The 24,672-nt window shown below is 38.0% G+C and overlaps 1 protein-coding gene across 2 annotated transcripts in view; it reads left to right on the plus strand.

The window, feature by feature from the left end:
• Positions 1 to 24,672, plus strand: part of KDM4C (lysine demethylase 4C) — a 463,532-nt gene that overhangs the window by 420,113 nt on the left and 18,747 nt on the right. For both annotated transcript variants that reach the window (XM_067553078.1, XM_067553079.1), the window contains exons 18-19: positions 2,017 to 2,202; positions 11,332 to 11,502. In XM_067553078.1, coding sequence (XP_067409179.1) covers positions 2,017 to 2,202; positions 11,332 to 11,502 — 357 coding nt within the window. The remainder of the gene's footprint in view (positions 1 to 2,016; positions 2,203 to 11,331; positions 11,503 to 24,672) is intronic.

Genomic DNA, 24,672 nt, shown 5'->3' on the forward strand with positions numbered 1-24,672 from the left:
TTTTGCCGAAATAGTCTAATCTCTCATGGATTGATGGACTTTAAACTTCTTGTCTTCCTCAGATAATCTGACTTGGAAGTCACTGTGGATAGTTCAATAGCCTTCTACTTATGAGTACACAACCTCCTTGCCTGAACATATGTTAGATTTTACATATTAAACTTGCACTTGTGAGTGCCAGTTGAGTAAACCCTAGTTTTGAATTTGGTTAAAAAAAAAAAAAAAAAAACAACCAAAACAGTTTGAAAATGATTGTGTGTACACATGCACACACACATTCCCATGCACATGTACACACACGACTATGGACTGAAATAAAGGCCAGAGTAAAGCCTCTTTGAAAATTTGTTACAGAATTCATTGTATCTACTGTAACAATGGAATACCTTGGTAGAGAATTGCCAATTTTTGTTGTTTTACCACAAAGTTTAGTTTTACTCTGAAAAGTGAAGTTATAAAAATGGCCCATTCTTGTTAAAAAAAGTCTGCCTGCTGTGGTCTTGATGCTAAGCAACTGCAATTCTCACTGAAGTCAATGCTTGTCTTGCTAGGGACTGATTACAAATTGATTAAAACATGAGTAAGGAGCTAAGATTTAGTCCAGGGGTATTCCAAAGAATATCTGCCAGCTTTACTGACAAAAGTAAGTGTTCTCTGTCTTTACCTCCTGTTAGTCATGCAGAGCTAATACAGCTATGGTAAAGTGAACTGGATTCTGATTTCATTGTGCATGGTCAGTAGAATTCTTTACTAAGTTCCAAATTCAGGGCCACACTCTACCTTCATTTCCACCTATGCAATCTCATTCAAGACACTGGGGTTGCACACCTGGAAATGAAGGTAGAATTAGGCATGTGGAGCTTTTATTACTAGGGATAATATGTGGGCAGAAAGAACCATGCTTGACTCTCTGATGCTGAGTGAGATGGCAGAGCTAACAGTTAGAAAAACCAACTTTTTACTTGTAAACTGAACATTGGAAGTCACTGAGTGAGACAAGGGAAATATTGAATACCACAACACCGTTTTGACAGTCTCTTTTCAGAATAGGAGCTGCAATTTAAGAAACAGATGAGATTAAAAACTTTCAATCCTTTAGCCAAAAAAGAGAGGAATTAGAGGAGACTTAATTCAGCTATTCAAAATTATGAATGATAAAGTGAAAACTAATCACCTTTCCTCTCTACTTTTCCCATCATATGAAAACTAGGGAACTCCTGACAAAATTAGTGGCTGATAAATTTAGAGTGATGAAAGGAATCAGTACTTCAATACTATATAGTCAGATTGTGGAATTCACTACTGCCAAGGCCACGGGAAAATAATATAGTTCGATTTTAAAATGTTATGATCATCACTCAGTAACATTTCTTATTTTATAAGCTATGATGAGGGTAAGCAGGAAAGAGCTTTATCCCCGTGTACAGTAATACACAATTGTCAATACACAGTAATGGAGTATTTCTTGATCTGACATATTGGATATTGGCTATTTCTGGCAGCAGGATACTAGACTTGATGGACAAATTGTTTTATTCAGTGAGGCAAAGCTGATGTGTCTCATTTCTTCCATCCCCCAATGCCTATTTTAAACACATAGGAACATAACATAGTGCATGTATTTTAGTTTTATTGTTGTCACACATAATGATTATTTTTGCAGACTTCTATTAGCAGAATCTCAATTTGTTCAATTTGGGAATAGCGGTTGATTTGCAAGGTAGTGCATGGGATTTGGAATGAAAATGATTAGTAGTAAACAGCTATATGTCAGATTCCCCACTATGGCACCGAAACCATTAACTCTTTGTATATCCATAAAGAAAGACAAAAATGCTAACTTAAAGTTACATCATATTGCAATGTTTATTCGCAATTCAGAAAAGTTTGTTCTTTTTCAGTACAAATTAGCTAGTTTGTAACATGTAAAATGTAGTCAGTAAAATGTGGATATTTATGGAAATTAGTTAAATTACTGTAGTTTAGTTGACATTCTGTTCTGTTTTGTTCACACAGAAATGTATCTTCTGCAGACAGAGAATGAAGAAAATTTCCGGTGCCTGCATACAGTGTTCTTATGGGCGTTGTCCAGCCTCCTTCCATGTTACCTGTGCCCATGCTGCAGGGGTGCTGATGGAGCCTGATGATTGGCCTTATGTTGTCTACGTCACATGTTTCAGACATAAGATCAATCAAAATGTGGTAAGGAATTTTATCTTTTATTTCCTTCATTTTTTTTAAAGTGCTGTTGGATAGTGGATGCTTTGCATTTTAAAATAGCAGTTAAGGGAGGAATTTACATAGCTATCTAGGGAAAATGAGGGAAGGAATCTATAAGTGGGTTATGTCTAATAGATTGCTCCATCTATAGTCTTTTCATATACAGCAGGTCATTATATCTTGACAGTTTCTCCTTATGTCTGGATCTTAGAGAAATGTTCATACTCATACATAGGTCTGGTATATTTTTCCATTAGGACCATTACTATATGTATGGATTCACCACCACAATAAATTAATAAGTTCTCTTTTAAAAAAAAAAATTCAGATGAGTACCAATACCTGCATTTATTACAAAAACTCAGATTAAATATTATGAATATCCAATATAAAGATATTGTACATATAATATACTTATTCAGCATCCCCAATAAAATCTTGCAAATGTCCTTCCAAAATTTCAGTACTGACTGACAATAGTTATACAAAGTATGAGTAAAACTCAGTATTCTTTGTTACAATGCCAGAAGTTCCCATCAGTGCTGAGAAAGAGCCTTTAATGTTAGCTTGTGAACTCCATTCACGATGTTAACTGGCATTTGGTTGCACTTTATTTCTATTACTTCTAGTGGGAGATTCTTAGCCATTCTGTTTCTTTTAATTATATTTGAATTATTCCTTAACATTGTTCATACAGAAGAAATACATAATAGAATCTAGAGATGGAAAACATCTATTTGATCATTTAATCCAGTGTTTTTCAACCTTTTCATGTTGGTGACGCGTCATTCAAAGTCAAAATTTTTTACAACCCTTCCACCTCACATTTACCATGAAAGTAAGAGTTAAAAAATTATCATTGGTAGCAATGAAAAATCTATGTAATCTGTTTGTGGTATGTTTTGAGAAGTTGACAGAGAATACTTGACCTCGAAGTGGAAGGATGTGCAGGGAATGGAAGAGGAAAATTTTGTTTGCTTTAGATTGTAGTAAAATTTTCAACCCCACACAACCCCTCTAAATGCTTTCCTTGACCCTTTTGGGAGCCATGATCCACTGGTTTAATCAATCCCCAGCGAGTACAAGACTGGTCTTAAAGAACATTTTCTGGCATTTTCTCCAGTCTAGTTTTCAGTGTCTCAACCAATGGGACTTCCATCATTTCCCTTGGGAGACTATTCCTCAATCAAATAGAACTCTCTGTCAGAAAGCTTTTTTCTGTTGTCTAGCGTGAATATTCCTTTTATCAATTTCATCCTAGTTATACCTCCTGTACCACCCTTATCAATTTCTTTCCTTAAATGGTGTGCTACTCTTTGAACAGACAGTGTATTCCTACCACCATCCCACTTGGTAATTGCATAATTTTTCTATAACTATTTTGTTCTCTTGGTCTTTCCCTATAGTCAGTCCTTGACTTATGCCTTTCTATTCCATGTGGAACAAAGGGTTTCCCCACTGCCTGCCATCTTTGCTGGTCTCTTGGTCTTCTTCCCATGTCATTTTGTTGGCTTTCAGCTTTGCTTCTGTTGTGCATTTCTATTGTATCCTACATCTACTTCTTTGTATCTTGCACTTGGGGTTCCAGTCCAGTGGTCTGTGTTATGTTATTTGGGTCTTTCCTCGATGTATGCCCTAGGCATCATCATTTTCATCCTGTAATTTCCTGTTGTCTTGGTTTCTCTTTTGGCCTCCTCCAGATTTCTTAATTTCTAATTTTTTTCTGGCCATCTGATATTGAGGATTTGTCTAAGGCAGCTGATTGTGAAAACTTGCAGTTTAGATAGTAAGATCTTAATAAGTCTCCAAGTTTCAGTGCCATCTAGTAAGACCAACTTTACAATGGTGTTAAATATTCAAAGTTTAGTTTGGAGGACAAGATTTCTGTTTCTGCAGATCAGTTTTAGAGTTATGAAGGCATGTCTGGCTTTTGCTATTCTACCTTTAATGTCTTTGTCTCGTCCCATTCTGCATATACAAATGCCGATTTGCTTGCAGTAAAGTAAATTTTGTGTGCAGAATTGGTTGTTTCATATTTTTCATTGAAACAGTGTTTTATTTTTCATATGTATGCAATTGTTGAGTTAGACCTATGTCACAGATTATTATTATTATTAGACTACGTTTAGTCCTGGAAGCTCCCAAGGCCTGCTATTGAGCGTGTGCAGGGGCCAACCAGATGGAGGCACTGCCAATTTTAAATTCCTTTAAAAGTAAAGGGGCTGCAGCAGAGGGGTGAATAGAGGATTCCCACCTATCCTACATCATCACTGGGATACTCAGGATCTTCTTTGATGTCATCAACCTTAGGCACCCTTGCACTCCAGTGAGTGTTGCCTGCTCCCAAGTAACCCAGAAAAAGAAGGGGGTTACATATATATAAACAAACACACATTAGAGAAATGTCACCTACCATCATATGTATACGGTTGACCAGAGAAGAACCTTTATGTACATAAATACACAAGCCCACAACACCGTGTGTAAGGTAAGATTGATTTGTACTATAACATATCTAATCCAAAACCACAAAAGCAAGGAAATGAAAAGCATGTGACAGTACATACCCTTTACTCCTCCACCCAGAGACACGCACCTCAGCACTTGAACAATCACCAGACACTTCAGATGACACACCACAGCCATACTGCCGTATGGTGACGCCGGTAGAGCTAAGCAGAATTTTTTTGTTCAAAAATTTTTTTTATGATAAATGGCTTTTTTGTCAAAATGGAAATTTCTGTGGAAAAACAACAAATAATTAAAATTTTAGTTCAGTTAAGCAACATTTTTCAGTAAATCCAAAAGATTTTAACCCGACTCACTGAAATGTTTCTATTTTTGGTTGCTAAAAACTGAAATATTTTCAAAAACTTCTGTTTTTCAGTTACCAAAACCCATAACATTTTTGTTTCAATGTTTGGATGAAAAAGTTTAAAAAAAGTTATAGAAAACTTTGGAAAAATTATTTTTTGTTTTTGTCAAAAATGTTTTGGGGAAAAACATTTTCCTGCCAGCTGTAGATGCCAGTCTTCAAGCATCTCCTGACTTAAATTGACCACCACTGTAAATAGACCAGACTTTCTCTCTGCTATCCGTTCTGCAAAATCACATTTGATCCTGCACTTGCTGAACATCTTCATGAAAAACACGATCTTCAACATTAGCATTTGTTGCGGTCATGAAAGCCAATGGTCCCTGAGCTGGCTGGACAGTGTCATGAAGAAATAGGATCTTAGAACAGTAGCTGTTCCTACGCTGAATATGCTATTCTTCATGAAACAGTCTCTTGGAGCTTTTGGTCTTCGATGAACCAGCAGCTAATACTTGTGGAAGATCTTAGTCATCCTAACTTTTTTTCTGCATTAGAATCATAGAATCATAGAATCATAGAATATTAGAGTTGGAAGGGACCTCAGGAGGTCATCTAGTCCAACCCTCTGCTCAAAGCAGGACTAACCTCAGCTATATCATCCCAACCAGGGCTTTGTCAAGCCTCACCTTAAAAACCTCTAAGGATGGAGATTCCACCACCTCCCTAGGCAACCCATTCCAATGCTTCACCACCCTCCTAGTAAAAAACTTTTTCCTAATGTCCAACTTAGACCTCCCGCCCTGCAACTTGAGACCGTTGCTCCTTGTTCGGTCATCTGCCACCACCGAGAACAGCCTAGCCCCATCCTCCCTGGAACCCCCTTTCAGGTAGTTAAAGGCCGCTATCAAATCCCCCCTCGCTCTTCTCTTTTGCAGACTAAACAAGCCCAGTTCCCTCAGCCTCTCCTCATAAGTCCTGTGCTCCAGCCCCCTAATCATTTTGGTTGCCCTCCGCTGCACTCTCTCCAACTTGTCCACATCCTTTTTGTAGTGGGGGGCCCAAAACTGGACACAATATTCTAAATGCGGCCTCACCAATGCCGAATAGAGGGGAATAATCACTTCCCGTGACCTGCTGGCAATGCCCCTCCTAATGCAGCCCAATATGCCATTAGCCTTCTTGACAACCAGGGCACACTGCTGACTCATATCCAGCTTTTTATCCACCGTTACCCCCAGGTCCTTTTCTGCAGAGCTGCTGCCCAGCTCGTCGGTCCCCAGTCTATAGCTGTGCATGGGATTCTTCCTTCCTAAGTGGAGGACTCTGCACTTGTCCTTGTTGAACCTCATTAGATTTCTTTTGGCCCAATCCTCCAGTTTGTTTAGGTCACTCTGTATCCTATCCCTACCCTCCAGGGTATCTACCACTCCCCCAAGCTTAGTGTCGTCCTGCAAACTTGCTGAGGGTGCAATCTACCCCATCCTCCAGATCATTAATAAAGATGTTGAACAAAACCGGCCCCAGGACCGACCCCTGGGGCACTCCGCTTGTGACCGGTTGCCAGCTAGACATGGAGCCATTGATCACTACTCGTTGAGCCCTATGCTCTAGCCAGTTCTCTATCCATTTTATAGTCCATTCATCCAACCCATACTTCTTTAACTTGCTGATAAGAATACTGGTAAGTGCCACACTTAAGGATTTGTTTATGACAAAGAACTATAATATTTCTTATTCTTTTTGTTAATTAACAAAATAATTACATAACTCCAGAGAGTTCACCAAACTCTCTTTGTCTCCTAGTGTTTTAACTAGTGAAACACAAAAAATCAGGAGATTGACACTGAGCTTTTTTTTGGGCGAGGGAGGCAATTTTTAATTGATTAGAACTTTAAAACCAATTGACTGATTTTTTTCAGACTCCCCAGAAAATTCAGGTTTTACTCAGATATTATGTGCTAAAATTTACAGCACATACACTGTATTTTTCCTATAAAACAAACAAGTTGAACTCCTACTTTAAGGGTGAAACAGAATGCAAACTTAGCAACAGCTCCACCATAACTATGGTCCAGATCCTCTGTCCTGTGTCTCTTGTGATGGACCTGCTGCACAAATCTAACGGAGAGCTGCTGTAACAGGACAGCTGGGGATTTTCTTTGTGTAAAAGAATCCCTGTGTGACATAAAGCCAATGTAGCCAACTCTGTGCTGCCTGCCTATGGCCGCCTGGCACTCTAAGTGGTTGAGGGGCATGCCTTGCGGGAGGCACAGAGACCCAAGGGAAAAAATCCTGAAGAGGAGTACCATTCAAACATCACTTTCAGCTTTCACATTAGACTATAATTCTAAGGATAAAACTGGCAGGGTGGAATAAAACGTAGGTTTCCATATCAAAGCAAATAAATCTTAGAGCTTTCATGATCTTCCACTATAAATATGATCTTGAGCTTTTTAGATGAAATGTTTTGTGGCTAGTTGTCAAGCTGTCCTGCAGTGATTGAAGAGTGTGGGTTCCAATCTCAGGGCAGACTGTTAGGAAACAGGGCACAAACCCCAAATTGGTGGAGTTCTATACTTAGATTTCACCAACCAACCAATCATGGGTAAACTTATCAGGCAATATAATAGCCTTAACACAGAGTTACAGACAGTCCTCTTGGGTACTCCAATCTGTCTCGCCACCCAAGTAAGCCCACCTTACCCTGAAGATCACAGCAATGTTTGGATTACTCCCAGTCACAAAGGACCAGTCACTTATCCCAGGTCAATTGCATTTTAGATCTCTCACCAAAGACAATTGTAGCCAGTCCTATCATAAACTATCTAAAGATTTATTATATAGGAAAATGAAAGAAGTTATTTACAAGGTTAAAGCAGATAAATATGTATACACACAAATTAACTTCAATCTTAAATTTCAGAAGTAATTAAGCTTCTATGATAAGCAAGCTCAATGTGTCCTTTAGGGATAACTTAGCTAAGCACTGGAGATCTTTGGCTTATGCTTAGTAATCCTTGTCCCTCAGAGTCAGGCGGCATAAAGATACAGTTTCTCCTTGTTAGGGCTTTTTATTTCTTCCTCTCTTCTGCTTCAAGTTGCAAACTCAGCTGATGAGAGGAACTCACTTGCACAACTTCATGGCAGGGGAGAAAGCAATCAACAAATTTTTTTTGTCCTCTGATGTTCTACAGTACTCATCTGGTGTCAATAGATCTTTTTTGTTCGGCAGGACCTAACATTTGTTGGATACTAGTATTTCACACTAGTTAATGCTTCTTTCCTGTCTGGTGATTTACACAGTTACAGAGACTTACATTGCAAGTGCTCAAATATTACCTTACAATATGAGATACAGATGTAATAAGTGAGATTAATGCAAGCAGTATTTACAAGTGTTCAATAACAGGTAAACACTTAAGTACATTTTTATAACTCTTATTTTTTTAACCAATACTTAAACACAGGTGTTTTCTTTCAGTATCCAAGTGAGGCATGGGGGACCTTGGCATAAACTGGCATCTGGTTGGTAGCATTACACCAGTCACACAAATAAAGAGCAAGAACTTGTACCCATAATGTATCTCATTTATTAAAGTTCACATATGGAAGACCAAGATGGCTTTTTGTTTGTGTTTGTTCGGTTTTCTCTATTTCTACTGCTATTTTATTTCATCCTTGTCTTGGATTGTGTTGAAGAAAAATCACACTTTCAGATTATTGTGCAAACTGTGGTTCAGAAAGACACAACAGCTGTTTGTTTAATCTGATAGAGCCCCTTGCATAACAACTGTCCTTTCTGATCAAAAATGACATTCTTAACATCAATAAGTTCTTAGGCTTTTCTGACAGGAAATGTTTTCTGGGACAGACAATCAATTATACATTGTGATTGTCAATATGTTTTTCTGCAAAATAAATCAAGAATCCTACCAAAATAGCATACTGAAAGCCAAATTCCTTCCCCTTGAGCAGGGATGCATTAAGGTTTTCTACCGTTTGAGTTTTTTGATTATTTATTTGTTTTATTTGTTTTGTTCATTTATTTATTTCTGCCTGGAGGTGGATGGATTGAGTTGTTGAGTTTAACTTGTGAACATTTTACCAGTAAACCAATCTGCATATTCTTAATAACAAAAATAATCTTGTGTTTTTGTTTTGTGGAGCTCCATCTTCATACTTGTAATGAATTTTGTAATTTCAGTACATTTACTTCCTGTTCGATTTATATATCCATCAGCAATTTCTGCTTCAGATCAACGCACATGAGTAATTCAATGAATACTTTCAGTTTCTGTTTCTGAAAATATTTGGATAAACTGAGTCTGGAATTTTTCTATAAATCAACACCTGGATTTTTATATATTATTCAAGATTTAGTATGAGACTGATAACTGACATTAACCAGTAGAGGGTCCTATGTGATAATAACTTTACTTATGGTGGTAAACTAGTTCTTGGCTCATTTCACCAGTTTGTGTTTAGGTTTAGTGATATCATTAATACACAGAAGTAGTAATTGCTGTTTTAATGGCTGTTTAGCTGTTTAATAGTTTATAATTATGAAAGTAAGATTATTTCTAGGTAATCTTGAAAGTGTTATAGAAATATAATTGGGTATAACTTCATAAGAAGGCCTCAATCCAATCCTTTGTTGCATGAACACAATTTTACTCAGAGAAATCACTTGCAAACACAAACTTAGTGTACTAGAACCAAAAAAGATAGAGTTGGGATGCACACAACATATTTGTACTTGCTTTGCCCTCAGTTTTTAGAAACAAACAAGTTTGAGATGTGTAAATTCTGTAATGTGGTGCAAGAAAGTGGTAGTGTATCAAAAATTACAAAGCAAAATAAATATTTCAAAATTTGGCCCAATTTAAAAAAAAAAAAAAAAAAAAAGCTGCAGAAATCCAACAAAAGCATGGGCACTGACCATAACTTAGCTTCAGATAATCATGCTGACAATTCTATAGTCACATAAGTTTGCAGACTTTCACAGGTACCTTCTTTTCAGATTATTACATTTATTGAAGAACTTTACTGCTTGAAACTTTATAGACATTTAAAAAAGTGGTAGACATTGGGTAATTAATCTAGCATATGACGTACAGGATTTCAAGCAGTTTAAGTAAATATTTCAATTCAAAACATTTTCACTAATACAGATATGCTATTTGAATCATGCTGTACATTTTAGCATCTCTTGTCCAAAAAGTTCAGATGTGCAGCTGTTGTCAGAGACACAGTAAATTTTACCACAGAAACACACCAACCAATATGAAATAATTTACAGCCAGTGAACAGCCATAAGATGTCTTATTAGGATGAGAAACTCTTGTTTTTACTTCTCCAGATGGTGAAGCTCACTGTGCAAGTGGGAGGCACAGAGGAATGCATTAGTTGGAAAGTTGTGTGCACAATTTTTTGCATCATGTACCTGCATCATGAGCATTTCCTGAGTTATGCTGGGGTTTTTTTGTTTTTGGGTTGCTTTTTTTTTTTTTTTTTTAATTTTTTTTAATTTTAGTAATAGCAGTATAACACCCATAGTTGTTGAGGTAGACTTTTTGCATAATTTGACATCCTCGGTAGACTTCTGAAGATCATAACTTGTTTTAGGAAAGTTAGAGAAGAAACTTGAAATAAACAATGATCATGACTGATCTGCTACATAATAAAGATGAGTGAAAAAATGTACTATCATAACTATACCAGCTGCAGTTTTAAATTGTGTGTTCTGCATGATATTGTTTATAAGGTACTGAAGCATCTTGTTAAATGACTGTTGACCACCCTTACAAAAACAAGATGTCATCTTAGTGAGCAAAATATTAGGTACATAATTACGAAAATCCAGACATGAATCCAACTCTTGAGAAGTGCCTTTCAGTGAAATGCTACAGTATAAGCTTGGTCTACCATGTCTGATGCTCCCAATGCTAGCAATAAGAAGGCTTTAAGGTAGTGGTAAATTCAATTCTGAATGGTCCCAGAATTGTTATGCTTAAATTATTCTCCTGTGTTGTGAGATAAGCCAAAAATACCATAATAGTAGATATATTTTTAATTATGTGCAGTAATCGTGTGTGGCTGTAATTCTTTTGCTAATAAAATGTAAACATGTATGCTTCACATAAAGTTAGATTGTTGTAGTAAAGAAAGATTTTGTTTCAAGATTTCTTGCTAAATTGAGAGCCATGATTGATCACTGCCTGTTTTATCATGTGACATAGTTCTGATAAACTAAGTGCTGAGTACTTTTTAATGGCTGTTAAATTCTTGCTTTAAAGAGAACCAAAGCATGTGAAAAGGCCATCACAGTTGGGCAGACTGTCATCACAAAACACAGGAACACACGATATTACAGTTGCAGAGTGATAGGAGTGGCATCTCAAGTATTCTATGAAGTCATGTTTGATGATGGCTCCTTCAGTCGAGACACTTTCCCGGAAGATATTGTAGTAAGTATTTTCTAAGGTACTTGCTCTCTTTGTTCTGTGCAAAGTTAAACAGACTGAATCTTTGGGAATATTTCCTTTCACCTTTAAAGGAAATAACTGACTTAATATTCAGTTCATGTTTGTTATTTTCACTGCAGAGAATTATTATTTTCTAATGGGCTTCTCAACCTTGGTTGTTCTAATTAGTATCCACCATTTGACCAAATCAATCAAAACTAATCTTCCAAAGTATTTTAATTAAATAAGAAATATGTGTTTAATAAAAGATATTAGAATGGGAATTCCACATATTCTTATCTGCCTCTGAGAGATAATAAAATAAAATTCCTTACTGAATTGAAAAATCCTGTTTTCTATTATGTAATGGGAAGAATGGCTCTCGGGAATCTGTTCTGACAACTTGTTTATATCCTTTGATGTTTAGTTTGTAAGATTACATTATTAATGATAAAAATCAACAGGGAAAAGAATATATAGTTTAGTCATAAAAGTAATGTAGATTTTGATTTCCTCTATGCACTTAACCTCCAAGTTTTCCAGGAATGTTACTGACCACATGATATACTTACTTGGGGAAAATGCAAATTTTCCATAGATATTCTAGATTGAATTCTCCACTGCCTTGCACCTTGTGTAATCATTTACAAATGTGCTGAGTGGGTATAAACCTTTACCATTCTAATTCGGTACCATTTTTACACCCACTTTGTACTTGTCAGCCTGATCCTTGGTTTCAGTCAAGCCAATTTTGTGTTCCCCTGATCTTGAGGCTGCTCTGTGCTGTGCTGATTTCTTGATATAAGTGTTATAACTTGCACCTGTTGCCAACAATCTCCCAGGAGTTGTTACAGCAGCCAGAGATTGCCAGGGTGCCCTAAAGCCATGGCCACATCTCTTTTCCCTTAGCAGTGTCTTCTGTGCTGGCTGCAAGGAGGTGGGATGATGTCAGACATCATAAGAATCAGAATATTGTGGTTCAAGAATCGGAATACTCTCCCTTCCTGTCCTATAAAGATGTTTGGGAGCTTTAATGTTTTCCACAGACCAGCTTGTCTCTGGAAATAGTTATCTGTCAAATATTGTCAATGGAAATAATACTGTTTTTCTTGGCAGCTTCTTAGTTATTGAAAAGTCTAATGCATTTTGGAAATAAGACCTTTAAAGGAGTACATTTTTGAAGCAGTGAGTGGCGATTTAGCTGTTCATTTCCCACTGATGCTAATGGAAGCCAAGCAGCAAAATCCCTGTTACATCGCTTTGAAAATTTATCACTTAATTTGAAATATTCTGAAAGACTCCAGTAATGATCAAGGGCATTTTGATTTAGGATCATGAAGATACTAAGCAAATGTGGATGTATTGTTATCAGAAACCCCTCTTTTGTGTGCACCTGCATCAAAGCTCTGATATAGAAGAGATGAGAAACTGCTTACCACCCTACTGGGATAGTTTGTTCTGGAGCTAAGAAGGAATGTAATCAGGTCTGGATATGCCTCAATGCTTTTCTGATACTGGATGAACAACATAATTGTTTGATGGAAATACTAAACAAATTTCACATTCCTTAGAGAAATCTTGTTGTGTTTTCATTAGCTGATATACCTGTAGCAGTAACTGGGAAGAAAGAATATTTTTTCTCCTGCCTGCCCTAAAACTTGCTAATCCACGCAATGTGGTGTTAATGTTAGTGGTATGTTAGTGCCACTGGGAAGACTTATTCATCAAATCAGGTGTAAAAGCAATGTTATTGCCTATTGAAGAATTTATTTCTCTAATCTGTTTTCACTTTTCAACTAGCTCATAAAGATAGCAGGAGCTTTTTGCAGTACATGTTGAGTCAATAGCACAATTTTGGTTCAATTCACAATTGTGTTTATGGAAAACAGGCCACCATTTCAGTATTTGGACACTGTAATTTATTTGTAGGGAGGAAGATGGGGAGTCTCATCTCTAAAACTCTCTCTAGCTTTAGATATTCAACAGTTGCCAAAGCAGGGAATACATTGTTCCTATCCCCTATATATTTTTCTTTCATTTGCATTAGCATTTGCTAAATATATTAGGACATGCTTTTTACTTAAGGCTGCACACTTGGAAACGCTGTATGGTTTCAACCTTGTAAGAATGTCACAAACAAATGATTCTTTGGTTAGACCATTTAAACTAATGAAATTGCAAATTAGTTAGCCTCAGTATATTTGCTAATCTGTGGGCTCTATCATACCCTCCGTTGTGCTGGTGTGCAAAAGATATAGATGCAACTTTTTATCCCACATACGCAGACGGGAGAACCTCTCCATAGTTTAGTTGAGAATGGTAGAAAATGGCTGGCAAACTATACTGTCTGGTGCACCGTATCCTGAAGGAGATGAGATCTGCAGGTTAAATGGGCTTTTTAGGCCACCCCGCCAAACTGGCCAGTACATATGCTGCGTTTTCCAGCAGGTGCTGCCAACAGCAGGTTGGAAGTGCAAGCTGCTGTTGCTCAGAGGAGCATCACATAATGCTCTGTGGCTTGTGACCCATCCCAAGCTCAGCTGAACATGATGAATTCTGCCCCAGCCTGCAGGGCAGATGTCAATTAGCAGATACTGCACTGGGCAGTGTCTCTATATTCCCTGTTGTTCTGGTCAGGGTTGGGTTTTCCTTTGGTAAATGCAGCATACTGTGAAACTTGGCATTTTAATACCTGTCAGACACATCTCTACATCAAAATCCTGGCAGTTTGCTAAATATGGAACATGCTGGTTCATGTTTATTTATATAGTTTTTCTTATTATTGCATCTGTCAAAAATGCCTCAGCCGCATGTAGAATTTTTTATATAAACACATTTTCTGAAATAAATCCAGCCTGACCCAAAAGCTAAGACATGACCTATTCCCAGTCCTCATGAAAACCTGATAAACAATTAGGCCTTGCAGTGTGCTTTGGGGATCACCATGTCAGAACAGTAGAAAAACGCATTCCGGAGTCCAGGACACTCCGTTGAGAATGACACACCACTAGTCACCAGAAGTACAAATCTAGGGATTGTCAGTTTGTTCACCTGAGCTGATCTCAAGTTCCACAGGACAATATGCCCAGGATTCAAAGTATAATGGCCTTGATAGATTAAAATTAATAATCTGAATTGCATCTTGAAATGAATTGGATGTCACTGCAACATGTGGAATACCAGTGTAAAATGGTCCCTCAAAGGAAGGACTCCTACAAGAGAAAAAGGAGACATCTGTCAATGGAAAGTATTTGAAGCAGCATTCGTGTGATATTTTCAGGAGTCCCAAGAGATTTCTTCCCAAAACCCAAATGCTATGGTTCTATGCAGTTCTGAATATGTCTAAGAAATTTCTGCTTAGCAGTATATTTCTGAAGAATGTGTATATCAACTTAGTTAAACTCAGCATGCAAGCCGTCAAGAACCGTAACAAAAGATGTATTGCTACATGAATCAAAGTCTGTCAATCCAAGCAAATGTGACACAGTCACTGATGAATTTTATTGTCTGCTCCTCTTTTTTGAAATAGAAGCTACCTCACCTGAAAGAACTCAAACATGTATAGACATACAAGGGGCTCTTTTTTAAACCTACAGTGCTATATAGAGACCTTAACAGAATTATGCTGACACTAATGTAATTACCTTCTTTTACCTGTGGACCCAAAAGAGCCTTCAGTGTGATGAGATTAAGATCCATCATTCTGTATCTATCAGTACTTTAAATTAACCACTGGCCATGAAAAGTGCAACAAGATCATTTAGAAATGTGACAGCATTCAGTACATCACTGAAATTTTCAAGAAGGCTACTATTGTTTTCAGCACACACCTAAGCTTCACAAAGAACCAAAATTATGAGCTTCTACTTTCTTTATAATAGAATGCATCACTTTTTAGTTACTGTACATTTAAACAAAAGCTCTCAGTGTAACGGCAAAGCAATTTGAGAGGCTCATTTTTTGTTGTTTTTGGGTGGGATTTTTGTTTTCTTTTTAAATGTTTTTCTTTGCCAGAGAGCTTCTTCACAGCTCTCCAGCACTGTTAACGGCCATGAGTACCCCCTTGTGATGCTATGAGAATTTGAAATGAAAATTTTAACAACTCTTGACCCTACACTCTGATATACATACTATATAATATTAGCTTCCCCACTGTTTAATATTTTCTTTCTGTTTCTGGAACCTTTGAGATCTTAAATTATTGTTACCCTTTTTGATCTAAGCAGCTAGCCAATTTTTGGGGTCTAGCAGATTGTTTCTGTTAGGAGGAGAAATTGATGGTGGAGTCAGGAATTTGATGGAGTCCTGTTTATTGACAAGGAATGTTCAGACTCCTCTTTCCTGAACACGCTAGGAATCAAACAATGGGGGATAATTTCTTTGTTTACAGTTCCAAGCGTCCTTCAATTAGCGCTTTGACCAAAAGCTGTCCCTTAGCTTTTTTTCTCAGGGACCCACTACCAGGACTTCTCAGACCTTTTCTGGGGCTTCTTTGCTCCTTCTCTGTGTCCTTCTGTCTTTTTCTGCTGCTTCTCTCTCACACACAACTTCATCAATCAATGCACCAGCCCTTGCATTTGCTATATCAGTCCCCAAAGAAACCCTTTGGGTCATATGGTTCAGCCTGTACTCAAGCCTTGCCATGTCTCTATTTTCTGGGTGGTGGCTTCTGTTGTTTGTTTACCTGGTTCCATAAAGAAGCTTGATTGTTTCTTACATTTATACTAATCAGAGAGTGGTGGTTACGCCTACCGGCTTTAGTGAGGTTTTCCCAACATACCAACATTATCCTTCTTGGCCTGGACATAGGATGGCTATTTTAAACTGCTCATGTGTTTGTAATCTCAGAAATTGTCCAGCCTGAGATAGATTAGCAGGCAGAGTGCAGATCAAAGGTGCATGATAAGAATAGTGTATCACATGAATATCTCCTTTACATATATGTGTGTGTGTGCGCGCGTGTGTATGTGTGAGAGAAAGAGAACAGGTTTCACTTCATCCTTCACTGAGATGCCATAAACTATAGAATGAAATATGGCAATTCTTTAAAAGGCACATCAGTATAACAAATTTTGGACAGGAGGTAAAGAAGAATTTTGTGTCCAGTTTGAAACAGCAGGGAGAATTTAGGTAGGTAGAATGTAGTATTGAGGTTAAATGTAGAGATTGAGGTTAAATATCACTACTTTAACATAATTTAATATGGAAATGCTTATTGATCACAGTTGGTGAAGACATGAATTGGGTTTTTTCCTATCTTAGAAAGGCACCTCCAGCCACAGCACAGTGTCTCTTAACATCATGATGGATCATTAGTTTAATACGATTCCGATAGAAGAGTGTCCCCTATTGAGTGCCCTCACATCACCTCCCATAGCACCTTTGTATTCTTTGTCCAAGTTCCATCCAAGTACTCACCAGGCCAATCCTACTTAACTTATTGAGATCACAACAGTTCAATCAGTGGACCTTCCAGGATGGTGTTTGCCATACTACCCAATAATGACTTTATTATTCCACCTCTCTCTCCTCCTCTGTTCTTTTATGAACCTGCAAGAAAATTGAATAGCACAGTACATTGTTTTTCTGTTAGTGATTACTTACTGCAGTGATATGTCAATATGCTCAAATAATGGAGACTTATTTTCTCTAGCCTGTAATTAAATTTTTCATCTAATTGCACATGTGTGTAAACTCGGGGCATAGTGTAATACACTGTCCATTGAAAATGACCTTTTTCCTGTAAAATTAGACATAAAGTTTGCACCATGCCTCACAGATGAATGACCCACAGCAAAATTGCAAACTCTCTACTTAAGAATTTGTAATTAGTTGGGTCCTCTTATTGCCAGATAGAAAAGCATTTAGTCGCTTACAAATAATTGAGTGGGTAAAGCAGTAACATACATTGACTTGTGTGAATCAAATATGTACATGACAAGGAATAACAAAGATGACCCTGGTAGTACATTTTAATTTTCCGTTAGCTGTCTCTCATGTCTGTTATTCCATCAGAGATTTACAGGCAATGTAATTCAGCATGAATAGTGTGACTAAGGTCAGACCAGCTAGGGTTTCAGAGTTGAACCCTATCTCTACATGCACATATGGTCTCAGAGGTTGCCATTGTTTATTATTTAACTGCTAACAATGTGCTCAGTGCTAGGCAGGAAGCAAATAAAGAGAGCCTCTGCCCAAAGAGCTGAAAAACAGACACACACATACAAAACATGGTGGGGGGTGGTGATAACTTGGAATGTTACATGGCTTCTCCCCAACCAATTGTGGAAATGTGACTGATGTGGGTTAGTATTTGTGGACCTTATGGAAGCAGCGAGTTTTTAGGGGTGACTTAAATGAGGAGAGGGTGTAAGCCTGCCATGCTTGGTCTGGGAGTCATTCCATGCATAGGCCACAACAAGGAAGAAGGCCTGAAGAGCTGGGGCAGTGAGGCTGGTAAAGGTGTACAATATTAGGCTCCTCCTACATAGGTGGATCCTTGTATCTGTGCAGACCCCCATTTACTTCAGTGTAGCTCCACAGGGGCACAAGGATCTACCTGCATGGTTCCAGTTTCAAGATCAGGGCCTTTTTTTTTTTTTTTTTTTTTGTTAACAAGAACCTACCTGTAATGATCTTCATTCAAAAATCTGCTCTGCTATACAATCCATACAATCCCACTGACTGCAGTGATGGTAAGCAGATGGTAAGGGGATAAGTCAGGGCAGAATTTTCCCCTTTATTTCTAAGGTTGGTGGAGTAACAGAACTAAAAATTAAAAAGAAGATAGTTAGGAAAATACCTAATAAAATTAGCTTTAACGAGTCTGAGCACAATTCTATCTGCCTGACACTCTCTGTCTGCTTAATCACATTTACTTAAAGGAGTCTGAGAAGGATTTGGCCCACTAATTCTGCATAATACCCCACAGAGTGAAAGATACATGTATTTTTTAATGAATTAAATTTACCTCCGGGGACATGTTTAATAATGATTTGTGAAATTTGTGTAGGCACCTTTTTGCACTTGCAAACCTTGAATTGACACTTACAAATCTGGCACATAGAATTCATTCTGTATACACAAAAGTCCCTGTTTGCACACATAGAAGAGCACACATGAATTTCTGAGATACTTGAAAAGTTTGGTCCTATGTATTAAACTTATTAAAAAAACCTAAACAAGCATATTCAAGGTGAAGGCTGCCATTGTATCTGTAACTCTGTGCACCCAGGAAGTGCAGCTTATACAATGCAAAGGGCCTGAGTCGGACCTCACACCTGTTTTAAATCAGTGTAATGTTATTAACTTCAACAGAATTACTTTTGATTTACCCAATAGCTAGGTGAAAGCAGTATCAGGCTTTTGTTTGTTTGTTGCTTCCTATATACACTGAAAATACAGACGATTCGGTAGTTAAGCATAAACAGTGAATGTAGGGTAGATTAAGGGCAGCTTTAACTTTGAATCTACCTGCATTTGAGGGTTTATAAACCTCAGTATCATCTTATCACTCCTCTTTTTCTAACAATAGTCTAACTTGATAATGGAAAGGCTGATAGAACTGTAGCTATAGCGACTTCAGGTGAGATGTTATATTAAAATAATCTGTTTTTTAAGAAAAGATAAATCTTCCTAATATTAAGCTGATGCTGCCGGAGGGAATTATAAAAATGAAAAATGAGCTTTTGTGCTTTATTTTTTTCCTCTCATGGCACCATTTGAACTTTAATTGCCTTTCAGACTTAAAGTTTGGCAGCTTATATACAGCAAGCGTGTGCCCTGGTCACCAAGGTCACCAAGGCCCTGGTCACCAAGGTGTGCCAAGGTCACCTACGAGGCCATTGCTCTGACCGCCCCCCCAGCAGCAGCATAAGTGGCTGGCTGTGGGCTCAGCCCGAGTGGATGGCCCTGGGGCCACTCCAGCTGCAGCCAGTGCGGCTGGCCCAGGGCCGCCCAAGCGACTATCCCCAGGGCCAGCTCCTTGGGTAGCCCCGAAGTCAACCACACCCAGCTGCTACAGCTGCAGAAGTCAGAGAGACTGCGGAAAGTCATGGAATCCGTAACTTCCATGACCTCCATGACAGACTCACAGCCTTAGCTATGACCCCTTTTGAGTTGAGCACAACTCTGGAGGCATCTATCGAGGGCAGAGCTGGGTGCTGGTTGATGCGGGAAGAATAGCCTTCATATGGAAGCCTGATGGGAGATGATAAGCCTGCAAGAGGCCAGCAAGTGAGAAGAAGCTATAGCCAGACATGAAGATAGATTATTGTTATGGAGTGCATGGGCAGAAGAAGGGAAATCATGGTGTTATGGGGACAAAGGTTGCTTATGGTCATAGGGATCATGAAGAGCATAGTGGGAAGCTATGGAGAGCAAGAGGGACGCAAGAGAAAATATGGGGGGTGATCGTGGGAGCCAATATGATAGAGGGGAGAAGGGGGAACCATGACAAAAGAAGGGAGAGTAGGATTTTCTCCAGTTACTCAGGAGTTGCTGGAGGGTTGTGCAGCTAGAGGATTACATGTATTTCGGTGCATTTTCGGATGATAGTTCCTGTTTTTTCTCTCTCACATTTCTAAGAAGAAGAAAAACTAAAATTATTCTGGATCCAAAAATGCTGCCCGGGCCTTGGGCTTATTTGCAGAATTGTCCCTGCAAAATTCTTGGCATTTTGGCAGCTATGGGAGCCAGAAGACCTGTGTTCTGTTCATGCATTGACTTATTGTGTAACCTTGGACAGGTCACTTTCTATTTCCAGTTTCCACATTTGTAAAATGGGGACAATAGTACTTTCTTCCCTCTTAAGGATTTAGACTCTTAATGAATATGTGTAAAACTTTCAGATCTTTGGGTGGAAGACACTGCTGACGTGCAGAGTATTATTTTTTTAAACTGATATGCAGAGAAAGAATGAAGGAGTGACTGATTTCAATGAAGTCACACCAGCCTAAAAGTAGAGTAACACTGTGGTGAATCAGGCTTGCTGTGTTGGGTGTTAATGTGCTTTTTGGCCGTGTGAATAGATGTTCCTGTTTAGAAAAATTTTGGCTGTGGCATATTAACTACCACTCTTCTTCATTCAAAATGACGTGGAACATATGAAAAGCTAGTTTTTGGATTTCAGAAATTTGCATAAGAACTATACATGATCAATTTTCCAAAGCAAAATATTGTTTGGTAGCATTTTGACATCATGAGATATGTGCAGAGAGTTTTTACAATTTCTTACTTCCCCTCAGTTTAATGGTATAAATAAATGAAATATATTCACTCTTTTCAACTGTGCCACCATAACTGTGTATATGACAAGCTCATCTAAACAGGTATTAGTAGTAAATATGTTTGTCATGTTCTTTATAAAACACTCAACTTGTAAGGGTGACTATGGAAGCTTAATCACCTACACCAAAGCTGAAAGCTAGTGCACTCTAAACTAACATAAGCAGAAAAGACATCTTGTATTAAGTGCATTAACAGAATGGACATGCTGACATTTCAGTTCAGTCCTTGGGGTTGTTCTGTCTACCTCAGGGAACTCCAGTTGAGTCACCTTTGCAGCTCTGCCACATGAAAATCCTGTTTTCCCCTGGATTTTATACAATAAGAGCTGACTTGTCATGATAGCTCTCACACCACGTGTTCAATTTTCTTTATTCCCCCTTTCCCACTGTTTATACTGTGTTAAGCCCTTGTTTGAAACAATCTTCAGATAATTTCCATTACTACAGAGAGCAGTCTGCTAATGAGTGCATTTTGGTGGCTGCATGGTAGGATACTGCATGAAGCTAAATTTCTAAATTCAGGGAAGAAAAATTAGAATTATAACTTAATACCATTCAACTAAAGACAGCTGGAAGACCATTTGTATGCAGAAGTCCAGCAGCTGTACACGTTGATCTAATTTTCACACCTTCCATAATTATGTTGTTTCTATAGATTTTATAGAGCTTCCCACGCTGATATTTTGTGGCTAAGCATTTTCCTAGAGAGAGTTTGTAAATTCACTTGAAAACCTTTCAGTGAGAACAAGATGACCTCAATCTCCAAATAATTTTCTGCATGTTATTTAGGCTTTTTCTGAAGTAACCATTTCCTGTCAAATTATATTTAATTAATTTCTGTGAGTGATGTGGCATACTCAGATTATCCTCCTGCTAACTTGACTTTACAGCTCCAGAATAAAAGGGAGGGTTGGTTCGTTTATAGATGTTATGCAAAGTTTATGGATTGTTTTTCATCACTTAGTACCTAAAATTAAAGGCTCTGATGAGTCAGTGCCATGGCTTGATCCATTCTTAGAAATAAAGATCAGGTGGATTTCAGCTTACATTGAACAGTCATTTTGGACTTAAGCAACATTTCTGAGAGCACCATATATATAAAGGGAACAGGAGAGTTTATCTTTAATGGTTTGATTTTAGTAGCTTATTATTAATTTATGTAATGTTGTAAAAAGGGGATGGAATTTTACAGGGAGATATAAATGGCAAAGCAAGGAGTTTGTAGAGTTGAGGTGAAGGTTTAAAGGGCATGTGGAGTGGAGGGGTTCAATATAGCAAGAGAGTTAAGGAAGAGAGGTGTAAAGAAGGTGGAAGCAGAGGGTTAAATAAGGGTAGGAAGAAGGAGGACCCAGTGGATAAGAATGAAGCCAGCAAATGGAAGCTATAATACCTGGTGACAGAATGAAGAGAGATAAGAAAGCAGAGGGGTTGTATATGAGGAGAAAGCTGGTGGTGATAGAAAGAAATGATTCCAGGGTCAGTGATGAGAAAAGTTCACAGATGCCTTGGTCTGCTATCATCACCAAGGCTGTGAGGCTTTGAAGGCCTGTGCCCATGGCTAGTAGTAATAGTGCCTTCTGGAATAGTGGGATGTGTTCTAAACACTGCCACTGGAAGATTGTAGGCCCTGGGGAGGGTGAGGGAAGCAGCTGGTGCACTGAGATGCAGCTGGTGTCTGATGTACTAACCCAGTCATTGAAGAATTAACTCCAGTTTCTATGTTCATAATTTATTATTATTGGTTTTTTCCTATTTATATTATCACTTCATAATGGGTCCAGCTTTGAAATTTGGCTGCCTAAGGTTAAGCACCTAAATGATGATTTAAGAGCTCATTTCAACTGATTCATAATTAAAATACCTAAATCCACTGTTAGCATACAGATTTGGGTGCCTAACTGTACGCATTCAGATTTTGAAAACTGGACCCGATGTTCTGCTGCTGTGTTTTTGTTTAGAACTTTTTATTACCTACTGCTCTACATCAATTGAGTGGTTTCCCTTACTTCCTCTCACGTTTCAGCAGGGACTTGCACAACTTTGGGTAAGGATAAGATAGTAGACACAGTACTGTACTGCATGTACAGGTATATATGCCTATCATAGTTGACAGGGCTGATTTATAAAGAGTCTTTAGTAAATGGTACAACATGTAGTAACACAGAGATATGCAGCCGGTAAGCTTGGGTAATGCCAAATATACAGACTGTATTAGAGTCCTCCAGCGTTAGAAGTGAGTCTGAGCTGTTGAAGTACACATCTAGATATTAACTTTCCCTGAGTTAGGGCTCATGTCTGTTCAGTGCCTCTTCATGATCTTTATCTGTATTCTAATTTAGCCAAGTTGTATGAAGTCAGAAAATCTGTCAGAAGATACGTTCTGCACAGTCTAGTAAATCTGAAAAGAGAATCAAACACCGTAGATAATTATATCAATGGAGTTAACAACAAAAGAAAGAAAAAAAAAAAGATTTAGAGGGACATCAGAGCCACTGGTTATCAACATAATTTTTCTAAATGGAGAGGTAGATGTGTCTCCTTCACCTTAACCCCTGTGGTTATGCCTGTGCATTACCACAATGAAAATCCCACAGTCCATCATGGTATGAACATTTCCAGAATCCTTTCACTTCACATTAATGTGGAGCTATTAAAAGGAGACCTCCTCAGGCAAGTATGGTACAGTAGTCTGAGCTAGGTTGAGTTAGGCAAGGTATTGTCAAGTGAAATTCTTGTACTATTGATTATCTGAAAATGATGCAGCTCAATAAAGTAAATATTTAGCCCAACAAAAACTGTGCATAAATCAAAATGCAAAATTAGATGACTAAAATGTATTTAGCCAAATTAATTAGTACAAATAATTTGCACTGTCAAGGTTAGGCCCCCAAAAATTGCCCTATATTTAAATTGTTAGAATCCAGAGGAAATGAATTCTAAATAGCTATTTTAAAACACTGCACTATTCCTTTACCAGCAAATTACCCTCCTCCATCCCTATCGACACTGTTAATACACGACCTTTCCATGTTTTTGTTCTGCTGCTATATCATAGACCCACATAGCTAACCAGCATTAGAAGAATTAGCAACCTCTTGCCAGGACCACACTAACACTGTACATATCAATTATATTGGTGAAAAACACGGAAGTGAATAAGCCAGAAGTGTACTGGCTTTTTCGTCCCCCTTACCCCCAAAGGGATGGCAGGGGCAGTGGTGGGACATCAGTTTTTGTCAAGTGACAAATATATTTAACATGGGAAGAAATGTTTGTAAGAGCTTCAGTACAGCATAACACAAAACTATTAAAAAGTAATGGGTCCCAGCACTACAGCCTTACACAGGTGAGTAGTCCTACTGACTTTGTTTAAAATGAGATTGGTATCAACAGGTATACTCAAGTAACTAAAGGCTGCTAGATTGGGCCCTCTGTTGTTATAATGGGGAATCTGATTTCTTACAGATGTCACTCTCTCTGTTAATGTCATGTTCTCAAATGAGATGATGCATACTGTAAATAATGCATAGTCATTCCTTATATAAACTACAAAGGAAGTTTGTAGTATGGTCCTTCTCTATGGTGTACATAAAAACTGTTTATTTAACAAATTACAGAAAACCTGATTTGTAGTGAATACAGGAAGAAGATAATTACACATGTCCTTAAAAGGTCAGAGAGAGGAGCCAGTTTAGCAAGATAGATCCAGTTGTGCCAGTTCAAGAATACAAACTTAGAAAGCTCAACTAAATCAGGTGTTTGAACCTGTGAGACAATCGTTGTTTATTTAGACCTTGGCAGCAAGACCAGGGGCGACCTTTCAGGGTTATAAACATGAACAATATTTCTAGTGTACTCTCTTCTGTATACCAGAGACAGGTTTTTC

The sequence above is a fragment of the Emydura macquarii genome, unplaced genomic scaffold (assembly GCF_026122565.2).
Source record: "Emydura macquarii macquarii isolate MOO-44397 ecotype Brisbane River unplaced genomic scaffold, CSIRO-AGI_Emac_v2 contig_1451, whole genome shotgun sequence".
In the NCBI taxonomy this organism is placed as follows: Eukaryota; Metazoa; Chordata; order Testudines; family Chelidae; genus Emydura; species Emydura macquarii.